The sequence below is a fragment of the Chelonoidis abingdonii genome, chromosome 17 (assembly GCF_003597395.2).
Source record: "Chelonoidis abingdonii isolate Lonesome George chromosome 17, CheloAbing_2.0, whole genome shotgun sequence".
Taxonomy (NCBI): Eukaryota; Metazoa; Chordata; order Testudines; family Testudinidae; genus Chelonoidis; species Chelonoidis abingdonii.
In genome coordinates, this window is record NC_133785.1 from 23,337,171 (window position 1) to 23,353,294 (window position 16,124).

Here is a 16,124-nt window from a genome sequence, read left to right on the forward strand (position 1 = left end):
ACTTTACAGGGTTGATAGGAAAAGTGTATTAAATTTAAATTGGCATAGAAATGAGTACTTGATGTCAAGTATCAGAGGGTAGCTGTGTTAGTCTGTATCCACAAAAACAACAAAGAGTATCTGACAAAGTGTAACAGAGTCCTGTGGCATCTTATAGACTAACAGATATATTGGAGCATGAGCTTTCGTGGATGAACACCCACTTCGTCGGATGCATGGATGTGGGTTTTTTACCCACAAAAGCTTATGCCCAAATAAATCCCTTATTCTTTAAGGTGTCACCGGACTCCTCGTTGTTTTTGTGAGTATCTGATATTTCAAGACCTCCTTTGTTTTCTCTCCTGCCAAACCATTTTCTGTATTCCTCTTTCTGCATTAAGTTTTAAATAGACAGGCAGAGTGAGTGAGGTAATCCTTTTATTGGACCAACTTCTTCAGCTCTGGGAAATGTATTCTAAGCGTTACACTAAAGATGGAACAAATTGTTTAGTGTAAGTAGTCAACATATTCTAAGGTTAAGTTGCACATTAACACCCCTGCAATCACAGGACAAAAAAAGGGACATTAGGAGGTTACAGATTGTTGTAATAAACCATAAATAGAGTGTCTTTATTAAGACCTTGATTTTTAGTGTCTAATAAAGTTATGAATTTGCAGCTTCCAGGCTCATCCTTTGCGGTGTTTTGCAGATTTCCTTTGAGGACAAGGAATGAGAGGTCAGATATGGAGTAATCGTTTTGTGAAAAGTGTTTTCCCACAGGTGGTATGGTGTGTTTATACTTTTTTTGTGTAAGGTTATTCGAAAGTATAATGATGGTCTAGTACAGGGGTAGCCAACCTATGGCATGCATGCCGAAGGCGGCATGCAAGCTGATTTTCAGCGACACTCACACTGGCTGGGTCATGGCCACCAGTCGGGGCTGCTCTGCATTTTAATTTAATTTTAAATGAAGCTTCTTAAACATTTTAAGAACCTTATTTAATTTATATACAACAATAGAGTTATATATTATAGACTTATAGAAAGAGACCTTCTAAAAATGTTAAATGTATTACTGGCACCTGAAACCTTAAATTAGAGTGAATAAATGAAGATTCGGCACACCACTTTTGAAAGGTTGCCGACCCCTGAGCTAGTATCGTGCACGTTGTTGTTGAGGCATTTAGTGCACTGGATGAGGTACGCCACATGTTGTGATAGGCATGTATAGGACCCTGTATCTTGAAAGATGTGTTGTGAGGAGTATTTGTCATTGTAACAGTGGACATATGTTAGCAGGTTTTGCATTTGTTTTTCTGGCAGGGTCTGGTGCTGCGTTGAGTTGTTGGGCCCTGGTGTGTGGGGAGTTTGCTTCTGATGATGAGCGTAGTGAGGCTGAGGTGTGTTGTTTGAAGGCCAGAAGAGGAGGTTCTGAAAATATTTCTTTTGCGGTGTGGTCCCTGTTGAGTATGGGTTGTAGTTGTTTAATGATACACCGAATGGGTTCTAGCCTGGGGTTGTAGGTAACAACTAGGGTAGTGCAGTCAGAAGGCTTTTTTCTGTATTGAAGCAGGTTTCCTTGGGGTATTTGGGTAGCCCATTCCGTGATGCGATCTACTTCACTGGTGGAATGTCCTTGTTTGTTTGGTAAAAGCAGTTTCCTGTGGGTGGGGGTATGTGGTGATTTCTTGTTTCAGATGGTCCCTTCTGGAATATGTGAGGTGTAAGAGATGATTCCTCAGTTTTTCTGAAGTTCTTCTGCAGAGCTGCTCAGCACATTTGAAGTTGTATATTTGAAGTTTTAAATGTACGAACTTCAGTACTTGCTGTAAGAAAGTCTTGTAAATGATATTAGTGTTGCTGTTACTAATAATCTAAATGTACTTTACAGTCCCAATCTGGTGGAGTATATGGGTGCATTATGCCTAGCCAAGGAGAGTGGTTTTTGTCCCTCCCTTTTATGGGAACTAAATTTACTCTGTTAAGTGCAAAAACACAATGAAAAATATCCATAAATTCTTGAACTGTACCCATAATCTCACAGATGTCAACAGCAGGAGGTATCCATTGTAATTATCTGGACCTTTATAAAAATAAATGTTTAGTAGTTGTCAGTGATTTACTCTTTGATCCAGCTCCATGTTGAGTTGTCTCAGAGTAATTAGAGTTTCCAAAGAACTGGTTTTTTTTTTCAGAAATCTTTTCTGCTTTTCCTCATCTTTCCTGCTTTGGGGATAGTTCTTGTTTGTTTTTTAATTCAGGTTATTGTGCTACTTAAAATCATGAACCTTAACAATCGGGTATTGCAGTGGTTCAAAACGATCTTAAAAAATTTGGCCAAGTTGTATGTTAAAGCAATACACACAAATTCAGGCAACTAGACAGTGTCTGGAGTGCCCTTGAGTACGACACATTGTAATTTCTTTGTCTTTTCAGCAGAGGTGGAGCAAGACTGATGCTGACAAAAAAGGTTTAAATGAAGTGCATAAATGACTGCAGATACGTGCAAGGCAACTGCCCATTGCCAGCAGTGCATTCCTCTCTCCAAACTGCACTTTTTAAAAAAGCTACCAAATACGTTTTTCTGAGAGAGCCACAAAGATTGTACAGACCACCACTTTCCCTTGCAAGAAAACACACATCATAAATTTTGGTTATTTTAAAACAACTCCCTCCCTCGCATCTCCCCTGACTTAGCAAGTGGAGACTGTTAGGAAAATATCGCAGCCAAAGATGCAAAAAGCAGCTATCTCACTTGGGCTCCCTTCGCCCTTGCTCTGCCTCTCAGTCACTCTGTGAGATAATCTAAAACAGAAATACTAGTACTAAACCCAAGCCTGTCTGTTCTTTTTGCCCCTTGAGGAGTCTAATGCTGCAGCTGTGTTTTCAGCCTACCCTTGGTTTTAGGCCTGAACCTACAGAGTTCTTGCACCTTAGGAGACTGCTTTTTGTGCCAATCTTTCTTAGGTCAGTGTCTGGAGCAGTTTCTCAATTTGCTTTGCTGCCTTTTGCTTGCTCCTTACAGTGGTGGACCTTAAGTAAATGGGGGCTCATTTGAAATTTAGACTCAAGCCTGATTATGAGTTAGCACCTAGCAGTGTCACCCCAGGAGGAGCATCAATAAGGAATTGTCGCTGTTCCTCTCTTGCTCCCTTTTCAGGGTGAGGCATACTCCCCACACTTGTGGTTTGCCCTGACTACCTGGTAGCAATGAGGAACTTTGGATTACTCTCTTCTCTACATCTAGAACAGCAATACATTCAGCCCTTATCCAGCTGTGCGGGGGAAGAGTATGGACACTCCTCCTGCTCGGTTGCGTCCAGGCTAGGGATGGTCTAGCCCAGGGGCGGGCAAACATTTCAGCCTGAGGGCCACATCTGGGTATGATAATTGTATGGCAGGCCATGAATGCTCACAAAATTGGGGGTTGGGGTGCGGGGGTGGGGGCTGTCATAGTATTCTTTCCCAAATCTGAACCTTAGAGTCCAAAAAATGAGGTACTAGTATGAAATCCTCTAAGTTTAATTACCAGCTTAGATCTGATATGCTGCCACCAGTCAGGATTCTGAGTACCTGATAAACTCTGGTCTCCCCAGAACCTTCCCTGGGGACCCCCAAGACCCAGATTCCTTGAGTTTCACAACAAAGGGAAATAAACCATTTCCCTTCTCCCTCTTTACCTCCTCCCAGATCTTTCCTGCCTGGGTACACCAGGAGATTACCATGCTTTAACTCCTTGAAACACAACACAGAGAGATCAGGTTTCTCTCCCCCTTCTCCCCCTCACCCAGAGGCAATGCAGATTCAAGCTATGTGAATCTAACACAAAGAGGAAAATTACCTTTCCCTTCTTCCCTCCAATTCCCTGTTAAGTACAGACTCAATCCCCTTGAGCCTCAACTAGGGAAAAAATCAAACAGGTCTTAAAAAGCAAAACTTTTAATAAAAAAGAAAAAAAAGTAAGTTATCTCTAATCTAGATGGTAAATATTACAGGGTTTTTCAGCTATTAGACAATAGAAAGAAAGCTTTCTCCAGCAGAAATACAATTTAAAATACTTTCACCCAAATACACATTAAAACTCTACCAGCCAGATACACAGTTGCAATACAGAAAACAATTAAAAAGACTAAACTGTCTTTCTACCTTTGTACTTACAAAATTGGAACAGAAGATTAGAGAGCCTGTAGGTATGTGTGGTCACTCTCAGAGCCTAGAGAGAACAACGCAAAATCCAAAAACCACAAACAAAGGCTTCCCTCCCTTGAGATTTTAAAGTATCTTGTTTCCTGATTGGTCCTCTGGTCAGGTGGTGTTTGTTAACCCTTTCCAGGTGAAAGAGATATTAACACTTAGCTATCTGTTTATGATGTGAGGGGGGAGGAGGAGGGTTCTGGCTGGGGATGCAGGCTCTGGGGTGGGGCCAGAAATGAGGAGTTAAAGGTGTGGAAGGGGCTCTTTGCTGGGGCAGGGTGTTGGGGGTGGTGAGGGCTCCAGCTGTGGGTGTGGGCTCTGGGGTGGGGCTGGGAATGAGGGGTTTGGGGTCCAAGAAGGTGCTTTGGGCTGGGACCAAGGGGTTTGGAGGGCGGGAGGGGGATCAGGGCTGGGGCAGGGGGTTGGGCACAGGAGGTGGTCTGGGACGCAGGCTCTGGGTGATGCTTACCTTAAGCAGTTCCTGGAAGCAGTGACATGTCCCCCCTCCGGCTCCTGCGTGGCACTGGCCAGGTGGCTCTGGGCCTGGCCAATAGGAGTTGTAAGAACAGCACTTGGGGATGGAGGCAGTGTGTGGAGCCCTCTGGCTGCCCCTACATGTAGGAGCCGGGGAGGGAGGGACATGCCACTGTTTCCGGGAGCCATATGGAGCCACAACATGCATGGAACGGGCAAGCACCTGACCCCGCTCCACAGCTGGAGCTTGAGGGCTAGATTAAAACACCTGATGGGCCAGACGCAGCCTGTGAGCTGTAGTTTGCCCATCCCTGATCTAGCCCTAAATAAATATTTACATTTGGGCAGCTTCAGTGTTTGTAGTACTCAAGGTATTTCCTATAGTAAATATTGGGAAGGAGCACCTGGATTCATTTTAGGGAAAACAGGCATTTTTTTGAATAGTCACCTCTGTATTTACTGTATATACTGTCAGCTTAACTGGCTGCCCCAAAGGTATATTTTTAAAGTCAAAAAGGCTATTGACATTTGAAGTCTTATTTACCAGAATACATGCATTGTATTAAATTCAACATAGTGTAGCATTTTCTGTTTGATACCTGGGGTTTAGGGAGGTACAATGTTAGGAAAACTGTGCTAGACCATGATTTATACCTCTTGTTACTGTTTATTCATGCTTCATATGAATTAAAAAAAAACTCTTAATCACATTTGAAGGAAGATGCAAGGCAAGATTCTTTATACCCCTGTGTCCCTCAGTGTAAGGTGGTGGTAAGGTATGGTGGAATGTAATAGTATGGTAATGTAGTTAGCATACAATTAAAGTATCCCGTTTCATTCTTGAAACTATAGGGTTAATATACACCACCTACCCCGATATAACACGAATTTTGATATAACACGGTAAAGCAGCGCTCCAGGGGGGGCGAGGCTGCACACTCCAGTGGATCAAATCAAGTTTGATATAACGTGGTTTCATCTATAAAGCGGTAAGATTTTTTGGCTCCTGAGGACAGCGTTATATCGAGGTAGAGATGTATAATCAGATAAGAATAAATGGAGCAGGTCTTTAAGAAAAAAGAATAATTTAGCTCTTTGATTTAAATATCATTGCATATTTTGTGCAAGACCATGATTTTTGTGAGTATTGCATTTCTTTTGATATCAGAATATCATCTGGCAATAGTCAGTGGAGTGCATTTCAAAGTCCAAACCTGCATGTTAAATATTTATAGGAGAGTAATAGAGAGAAGGATTTTTGAGCAAAAAACCCTCAAAGTTTAGAAGAATGTATGGTTTCTTTTTTTTTATCTTTTTGTAATGAAGCACTGTACTCTAGGTAATTTAATTACCCCTATATTGTTAGTTCATAAAAATGTGTTTTTAACTAAATGTTTAATACTAGTCCTTGATTTTTTTTCTTTTAATACGACCATGGTGTATCAATGATAGAAATTGGTACATTATTAGTTTAACTAGAACTGATCTGCTGCTATACTAGATATGTATACTCATGTTTTTAATTGAGGAAATGAGAGTAAAGGGCACTTGATATATGTCCAAAGATTTTTAATAAAGTACGTAACTGTAGAGTATGACGGAAATCCAAACATGTTCAGTCTTTTTTTCATCAATTGCTAAACCCACCCAAAGAACAAAATATAAAATGCCAAATGAACAAAACTACAAAAATGCATGCGTTTTAAAGGATAATTTTTCCAACAGCATTAAATGAAGTCATGTATATAGCTTTCATGAACTGCTGTGTTCTGTATTAGTAGGTATGGTACAGTAACTCCTCACTTAAAGTTGTAGTTATGTTCCTGAAAAATGCTACTTGAAGCACAACGATGTTAAGCGAATCCAATTTCCCCATAAAAAATAATGTAAATGAGGGGGTTAGGTTCCAGGGAAATATTTTTTCACCTGATAAAAGTATATTTTTTGAGGTGATGGAGTCAGAGGCTGGAAGAGGATGGGATATTTCCCAGAGAATGCCTTACTGCTAAATGATGAACTAGCACTTGGCTGAGCCCTCAAGGGTTAACATGTTGTTAATGTAGCCTCACACAAGAGAGCAGGAATGGAGGGAGGGGAGACACGATGGCAGAGGGAGACAGAGAGACACACTGTGTGTGTGAGAGAGATACGCACCTGTGTGAGAGGGAGGGCGAGAGAGACAGATGCATATTGCCCCTTTAAGTATGCTGACCCCACTCTAAATACGAGTTGAACGAGTTGAGACAGCAGCTGCTGCCAGGAGGCTCCTTCTGTCCTGAGCCCTGTTCTGTGTCTGCTTTGCTCTGTGGAGATGGGTTTCAAGAACAGGGAGCAGGAGCGGGGGAAGGTGGATACCCTGACATTAGCACCACTCTTCCCCCTCCCTCCCTTGCACAGTGAGCAGGAGGCTCCCAGGAGCAGCTGCAAGGCAGAAAGCAGGAGCTTACAAACAAACAAAAAGCTACTCTATAAAATCTCTCGATGTGAAGGAGGCACCCATTAATGGTGACAGCAGTTGCACTTGTGTGTACTTCTGTATCTAATGTTTGCTGAAGTGGCTAACCAATAGGCTAAGCTATTAAGGTGTGTAATGAAATATGACAACTTACTTTGAAACTCTTGCTGAAGAGAGTGAATAGACTTAGAGGGAAGTAGTGGGGGCAAAAGACTTATCTGGCTTTAAGACTAAGCTTGATAAGTATATGGAGGGGATGATATGATGGGATAGTTTAATTTGGGCAATTGATCTTGGATTATCAGCAGATAAGTCTGCTCAATGGTCTGTGAGGGGATGTTGGATGGGATGGGATCTGAGTTACTGCAGAGAATTCTTTCCTGGGTGCTGGCTGGTGAGTCTTGCCCACATGCTCAGGGTTTAGCTGATCGCCATATTTGGGGTCGGGAAGGAATTTTCCTCCAGGGCGGATTGGCAGGGGCCCTGGAGGTTTTTCGCCTTCCTCTGCAGCGTGGGGCATGGGTTGCTTGCTGGTGGATTCTCTGCAGCTTGAGGTCTTCAAACCACAATTTTGAGGACTTCAATAACTCAGTCGTGTTAGGGGTTGTTATAAAAGTGTATGGGTAGGCCTGCTTTGTGCAGGAGGTCAGACTAGATGATCATATTGGTCCCTTCTGACCTACGAGTCTATGAGTCTGAGATCTTCAGTTCATATAAATCAGTGGTTTTCAGCCTCTGGTCTGTGAACCCCTGGTGTCCGTATGCTATAGCTAAGATTTCCAAAGGGGTCCACTCCTCCATTTGAAATTTTTGAGGGGTCCACGAATGGAAAAAATGTTGAAAACCAATGGTATAAATCAATGCAGCTTCATTGGAGTCAGTGTAGCAGGACCAATTTAAAGTTCTGAGCTTCTGATCCCTGGTATTAAGGCCTCATCCAAAGCCTATTAAAGTCAGTTGGAGTCTTGGCACTAACTTTTTGTGCTTTAGATGAGGCTCCAATGTACAGATTTAGCAAAGCACTTAAGCATGTGCTGAAGTACTTTGCTGAACTGGGGCTTTTGTCTGCCAACTTAAGAAGCGAATATAGGAGGCCCCTTTTCATTTAGAAAACATAACGTTTACCAGATACCAACAGTTCTACTAACCTCTAAACAAAATGTCTGGTCAAAGGGACACTCGGGTTAAACAAAAAAAAAAAGATACGATCGAGTCTCTTGTTGAATTGCACAGATGAGCTACAGTCACTTATTGTAGATCCTGCGATGAGATCAAGGACCAATTTTGGACCTGCAACCCTGTCCACAAGTGCCACGGGTGAAAAGAATTGTAGATGAATGTACACTGCTTTTAGCTTTTATGCCTTGCACATCTCTCCTTGATTGCAGCAGTCTGTGCACTCTTGAAATCTTCCAGTCCAAAACACAGAGGCCTTTTTATGAACTGGGAGCTCCCAGGTGTTCAGGTCAACATTGCAAGATTGCAGGTTTACCTTCAGAAGAATGTCTTTGTATTGATTTCTTGGCCTGCTCCTAAAATAAGTTCCGATGTGCAATTCTCCATAGAAGACAGCCTTTAGCATGTTATTGTTGGACATGCAGACCGCATCAGCGCACCATCTCAGCTGTGCTCTCACTGTAAAAGTGTCACAGCTTATGATGTTTTGGCACTCAAGAACTCAAGTGTTTGGAATCAAATCTTGCTATTTAATACCCATTAACTACCATAGACATTGTATGTTCAATTAGTCCAAGTATTTTATGTGGCATTGATAAATAGTCCATGTATCTCAGCCATAGAGGAGTGTGGTATGACAACAATATGGTAACATCAATTTTTGTTTTCGGTTCTGACACCGTTTGTTTCAAACACAATGCTGAAGTTTTCTGAAGGCACCTCTGGCTGCCCCAATGCATTTCATAATGTTGTCATCAGTCATTGCATCATGTGAAACAAAACTGTGTAGGTAACAAAATTTGCCAGTGAGCTTGAATGGTACATCATTGATGGATGCACCTGGAGTGGTTGCAGTACTTCTCAGTTGAAGCTGGACCATGACTTTTGTCATCTTTGAGTTGATAGTTAATCAGTAGGAAAGATAATCAGACAGATTTAACTGCTTTTATCTCTTTTGTTGTAAACCCTTGACAGATTTTTATGTTCCTCTTCCACATACTGTTCTGTATGGAGACGTCATTGGGAGAGTGGATCCCAGTGAGGTGATGACAGTACAGCTATGTGAAACCAGTTGTGTGTCTGCTCTATAAATCAAGTTTATATCTTTCCCCAGAGGTCAATCATGTTTCATTTGTAGAATAATTAACTTTTAACTGACCTGAGGCATAAACCACTGAGTTCTGTATCTGCTCCCAAATGTATTCTAGAAGTTCTCAGTCTTCCAGCTGTCAAAAATGTTTTACTATCCTTGTGTTATAATGACAGTGCACTAGGTTTGTCATTTTTAAAAACAGGCATGATGAAAGAAGGCATTTAGTTGGCAAAATTTGTGCCATGTGAGTATTTAGTATTGGTACAAAGCTTGTACATAATTAATAATAAATACCTAGCACTTATGTAGCTATTAATTATTGGATAATTTACTTTGCCAATTAAAGAAGGAAAAACATAGAGATAATCTCTACTCCATATTTTGGACTCTATTTACCATTTAAAATTGCTCTTATTAATCATGTTCATTATGGCAGTGCCAATGGGCCAGCCAAGTACAGGATCCTTTTGTGCTATATACTAGAATTATAGAGTATCGGAGGTAGCCTTGTTAGTCTGTATCCACAAAACCAACAAGGAGTCTGGTGTCACCTTAAAGACTAACAGATTTATTTGGGCATAAGCTTTCGTGGGTAAAAAATGTCACCTCCTCAGATGAGAAAAAAGATGCATCTGAAGAAGTGAAGTTTTTTACTCACGAAAGCTTATGCCCAAATAAATCTGTTAGTCTTTAAGGTGCCACTGGACTCCTTGTTGGTTTTGTAGAATTAGAGACACTGAGATCTTACCGTCTAAATAGACAAGGCAGCCTAAAAATAGGAGGCATGAACAATGTGTTGGCAGCCAAATTTGTTCCACAACCTTATTTCCATTTTCTTTTGTTGAAATCATAGTGGGGTTATGTTCACAAGTGATCAGCTAGATGGTAATGTAGTGGTAATGTGATTAGAAGACAACATGGTAGAGATTTGAAGAGTACGTTGAAAATAAAGAATTTGTAGCCTTTAGTCTCAACATGTGAAATACACAACAGTCCAGCCACCTCTGCTGCTGTTCTCTTTTCCTGGAAATAAACTTTCTATCAGTGAAAACTAATGTTATTTTGAAATAAGAACAATTTTTCTGTGTCCTTTATATTAAAAATGTTCTCTCTTTAATCAGCTGTTGATTTTCTATCATGGCATAACCTTGGTTTAAAGCAAAAATGCACTTCACAACATCAATAATACTAGATACGCAGAAACCTGTTGTTTGGCCATGTGCCTCACTGTGCACCCAAAGTCTGTGAGCATTCATTATATCTGGTTTCAGAGGGGTAGCCTACTGTCCGGTAGATGTGGTAGGTGTGCAGGTGAACATATATTACTGATGATGGGGCTAATGTGACATATGGCATCATGTGCCAGCAATGACCCTCTGTTATGTACATTGGCCAAATTGGACAGTCGCTATGCAAAAGAATAAATGTACACAATTCAGACATTAAGAATTGTAACATTCAAGAGCCCTTCAATCTCCCTTGACACTCAATAACAGACTTAAAAGTGGCCATTCTTCAACAACAAAACTTCAAAAACAGACTTCAGCAAGAAACTGCAGAACTGGAATTAATTTGCAAACTTGACACCATCAAATTAGGCCTGAATAAAGACTGGGAGTGGCTGGGTCACTACAAAATAATCTTCCATCTGTTGATACTCACACCTTCTTGTCAACTGTTGGAAATGAGCAACATCCACCCTGATTGAATTGGCCTCGTTAGCACTGACATCCCGCTTGGTAAGGCAACTCCCATCTTTTCATGTGATGCAGTATATATACCTGCCTACTGTATTTTTCTCCCCATGCATCTGACGAAGTGGGTTTTAGCCCACAAACACTTATGACCAAATACATTTGTTAGTCTCTAAGGTAGGGTGACCAGACGTCCTGATTTTTATTGGGACTGTCCCGATATTTGCTTGTTTGTCCCACGTCCTGACCGATGTTTGGTGCAGACACTGGACAAACAAGCAATTTTCCCCTCCACTCCGGCTCACAGACAGAGCCCAGAAGGGCTCTCACCCCCGCACTCCAACTTCACCCCATCCTTCCCCCATTGGATCCCTCCCCAAATCCCTGCCCTGGGCTCAGCTCTTCCCCAACCACAGGGCATTCCTCCTCCCTCCTAGCTTTACACATGGGCAGGGGCCGGGAGCGCAGTGTGGAGGCTGCTCCAACCGTCTAGCCCCCAGGGCAGCGGGGCCAGGGGCAGTGCAGAGCGGTCAGGGCTCAGGTGGGGGGTGGAGAGAAGCATGGGAAGGACATGCTCCTGGTGGGAGGGGCCAGCCCAGCTATCTGGTTCACCCCCTGCCCGGGTGGGTCCCTGAGCTCCCCTCAGCCAGAAAGGGGCTGCCTGGGGCTCCGGGGTGGAGCAGAGCAGCCTCTACTGGGGGGCCGGTGCGATGGAACCTGGGAGCGGCTGGTCTGGGAGCTGCAGGAGGGGCCGAGAGTGCAGCTCGGCTGCACAGCAAGGGGAAGGGGAGAGCTTGGGGTGTATCAGGGGTCAGAGCTGAGAGTTGGGTGGAAGCGGGGCTGTGCCACTGCCACTTGGCGGCGGGGTGTGTGTGTGGGGCGCTCTGGCTTTTTTTTTTTTTTTTTCCCTCCCTCCGCCCAGCATCCTGATATTTCATTTTTGTCATCTGGTCACTCTAGTCTAAGGTGCCACAAGGACGACTCCAGGTTTTTTTTCTTTTTCTTTTTCTTTAATTGTGTCTGCATCTCATTACACTTCAGCTCACCTGTATAGGATGTGTGCTGGTTATCACTTTAAACCAGTGCACAACTACAGTAGCTCTACTGAAGTCAACAGTGTAGCATTGTTTTAAGATTAGTGTGTATATAGTATTCTCCTGTTTATCTGAATTGCCTTTATCCGAAAGTCTTAATTATCCAGATTCACAGTGTGTCCCTCATGTACCCCTATATTAATCACCAGCTAATTATCTGCTAAGCACCTGTAGTGCTAATCAACTTAAAAAAACATTGAATTCTAACAGGTGCAAAGAGGCTACTTAAGGTGTTATTAGTGGGTTTATCTGAACATCCAGTTATCCAAAAGTTTTGGGTGTCCACAAGGCCATTCAGATAAATGGGAGTGTACTGTATATCAAATCCATTCCAACTAAGTGCTTTCTTAATTATTGGTTGCAGCAGCCTGCCAGGGCTGCTTCTGCCTTGGTCAGAGAAGGCATCTCAAGAATAACATGGGATATTTTTTTCCAGGGTGTGCACTCAGACGGTGGTCCCTTCCGTGACAACAGAATTCACTCTCATTAGACCACTAGGCAGGCCTGCTACTCCATTCTTAATGAGCTCTGTTGTGTCTGGACATTTACGACATTTAAGATTCCACATACCCAGAGTGATCTGAGATCCTTAAATTATCTATGCATAGTGAAATGACTATATACTTTAGTTAAATTTCTCAGATTAGTTGAATTATTGCACAGTAACAAACCAATTATTTCCTCCCCAGCCCCCGAGAGTTGAATTAATGATAAAAATCACAGTCCATTTGTTTCTGCAGCTCGTAGCTGGTACAGTATGCTAGTGCTCTGTGACAGGGCTGATGTTTCAATACCTGATTCAGCAGTGTTTAAGCATGAGTAGCCACATTTAGAATTTATGGGATTGCTCATGCTTACAGTTAAGCTTGTGCTTAAGTGCTTTGCTGAATGTGAATAACACAAGTGAGTTCTACATAGGTCACGTTAAATCATTCCTCTCCTCTTAACTTTCCCGCTTGTGGGAAGGATGGAATTGGAGGGGTGTCAGCCATTTGTTTGTTTCGGGAAGGGAAGAGTCTTTCATTCAGTGCTATCAGCTGCGTGGTTTATGTTTATGTAGCCATGTTAATTATTGTATACATTTGCGCATACACAACAGCCTTTGGAGCTTGTTTCGAATGCTGAAGCTTGATCCTGAGAGTTACTGAGCCCACCAGGCAGGTGTCCATTCATAAGCCAGATGCAACTCAAGTGGAGATCCCAGGCAGTCATGGAGCAGGTCTTCTATTCTGCATCCTGCGAGAGAAACAGAATTCCTTCTCGTTGGCCCCTGTGGGGCCCTCTTGTGCCAAGCCCTACGGCCCAGAATTGGTGCACCAGAAAGATATTTACCTATAACCACAATCACTGCTCTTAATTTCAGATTATGGTAGTCTATATGTTTTAAAATATTTGTTAATTACCGATGCTTTATTCAGTGGTTCATAAATGCTCCAAAGGAGTCATCGGAAAAACTCCAATGCTTTGTAGGAAACTTTGAAAACCCATTCTGCTTTGAAATCATTTTGTCCGTATTCCTTCATTGGTTCTGCTTTTTATCTTTCCTTTTCATCATTATGACTGAGCACATTTGCACAGACACACAAAATGTGTGAGATAATATCCCAAGCTTTCTACCGTAACACTGCAGGCACATTTGCATAAAAAGTCTCACTGTTCTATAGCACTTAATCTGATTTCGGTAGTTTATTTCTCCTCTGAAATCCTAATCCTTTTAGTGATTTCACAATTATCTCTACAGCAACTAATTGTAATCTTTGCAATCAAGGATTGTACTTTCATCTGGGTAATAAGCAAGAAGAAGAGAACTGGTAATGGATAAACAGATCCTAAATTTATGTACATGTCTCTTGCCTTTAATTGTAATTTTTAAAAGGAAAGTTGGAAAATGATTTACATGTTTGATTCAAGCACTGACTGTGTTGCCTAGTATATTAAGCATTGCACTGGGATTTAGGAACTTCTGACACCGATTCCCAGCCACATATACAGGCCACACACTGACACAGTCATTCTTAAATTATTTTTTTAAAATATGGCACTCTGTCTCATTAAGATTCCATCCTTGTGCTGTGTGGATTGTGAGAGGTTGTAGAAGGTAGCGGGAGAGCTGACTTAGATTAGGTGCACTGGGAAACTTGGAGAGAGTGGGAAACTGAGCCAGAGGAGATGTTGGAACAACAGTTGGCAGGCAGGAGGAAATATAAAGTAGATTATTTGTTTGTCCAGAAGGAGCAGATGCAGTAGCAATATGAATGTTGGGAATGAAGGAATCAGTTGGAGATTGGAAAGATGAGGTTCAGATGGGATTCATTAGGTGGTAAAATTTGTGATGCTCCACAAAAGCAGCACGTTTTTGCTCCACCAGTGACCATGATGTGATTAAATTGTTCATAAGAAACTGACATTTATCATCTGTTAGTTTGAACAGGGATTTTTTTCATTTTTCTCTTATTTGTGCTTAAATGATTCATACCTTTTCATGTTTTTGATCCAATATATTAAAATTATTTTTTAAAAAAAAGTTTTTCTCTTTAATGACGTTACATGATTTTAGTGCTTGGAGAGTTTGTTCACAATAACATGAACAGGTTCCCTACACTTGAAAAAATCCTGTGAAATGATTGTGCAAGGTGGACAAGGAGTGGAGTTAAGCCAAATTGACAGTACATTGGTTTATTGTTTGGAAACTGGAAATTCAATATGATTAGGATTTTTATACTTAATTTGTCGTTCTTCAACAGAGGTGATACATTTTGTAAAGAAATGGACATTCTGCTGTTCTGCTATCAAAGGTTTGACAGAAAAATTGACAGGAAAATATCTTTGAAAAGAAACTTGATACAATCTCTTTATATTAAAATCTGCCTAGTCAAACTGTTCATGCATGATGGACACTGTAAACAAACAAGGATTACTATTCTCATCTCCTTTAAACTCGTTAATCTTGTGGCTGTCATGTTTAACTGCCTCCATGGTGGTGCTCACATAATACATTTGAGTCTTTATTTCATTGGTGCTAATCTAAATGGCAACTAAAGGGCCAATTTCTCTATGCTAATATGCGCCCCTCCCCCTTGTACTACGTGATTGGTGCAAAAAGGAGGGAAAGCAGTTGTATCTGGCCAGCTGAGAATTCCACCAGCATGACTGATTCTTCCTCCCTGCGCACACTCTGAGCTCTGGTTTGGGAAGGGGAAGTGGCCAGAACTTACTGCATTCTGGCTATGCTCAGCTGGTGTGTGGTCCTTTAACCTCACTAACCTATGCTGGAGCCTCGATAAGCTAAGAATCACCCTGAGAATCTGGGAGCTATAAGAAATTCCATGAGAATGAATTTATTATTGGAAGTCCAGTTCTGGATAATTGTCAAGGATTGCATATATAATCTAAAAGGTTTTTTTATATTATCCTTTCAGCTCCAGTTCAGATATTTTGAGAGATCTGCAAGAAGTTGAGATGGTTTCAGAGTCATCAGATAAGTGAGTACAGTACATGGATGAATGAGGTAATTGGTTGAGACTACTGTAGGCCATTTAATTGTTTCCTCTACATAAATAAAAAGGCTTGGTTTAAATAAACACGTAAGAGAAAACTTGTAGTTAAGGCTGCCACGATGAAGTTACAAATGTTGGAAGATCATGCATCATAAATTTTACAAATCAAGCACACTTTATTTCAAGTATTCATTTTGGATTTCTTTTGTGTGGAAGGAGAAGTCCCCACTCCTCTGCATTTAAAAACTCACCATTTTTTAGAACAGAAAATAACTTTAATTATTTGTGTTATGGTAGTGTCTAGTGGTCCCATCTGAGATCAGGCTTAATTGCACTAGGCATTGGATAAATATATAGTGAGAAACAGCCCATGCCCCAAAAGCTTACAGTGTAAATTGATCAGGACACACAAAGGGTGGAAGGAGAAATAAAGGCACAGAGTGATAGATGGTTTTGTCCAAGATCGT

General features: G+C 41.5%; 1 protein-coding gene across 9 annotated transcripts in view; it reads left to right on the top strand.

Annotated features, from left to right (window-relative positions):
* RAD18 (RAD18 E3 ubiquitin protein ligase) overlaps nucleotides 1–16,124 on the top strand; it is a 155,271-nt gene that overhangs the window by 90,748 nt on the left and 48,399 nt on the right. For 5 of the 9 annotated variants that reach the window (XM_032784211.2, XM_032784214.2, XM_032784212.2 and 2 more), the window contains exon 12: nucleotides 15,580–15,642. The exons of 1 other annotated variant lie outside the window; for it this stretch is intronic. In XM_032784211.2, coding sequence (XP_032640102.1) covers nucleotides 15,580–15,642 — 63 coding nt within the window. Of the gene's footprint in view, nucleotides 1–657; nucleotides 717–15,579; nucleotides 15,669–16,124 lie in introns of those variants that run through there. 3 more of the 9 variants (XM_032784219.2, XM_032784218.2, XM_032784221.2) reach the window with 2 other exon arrangements.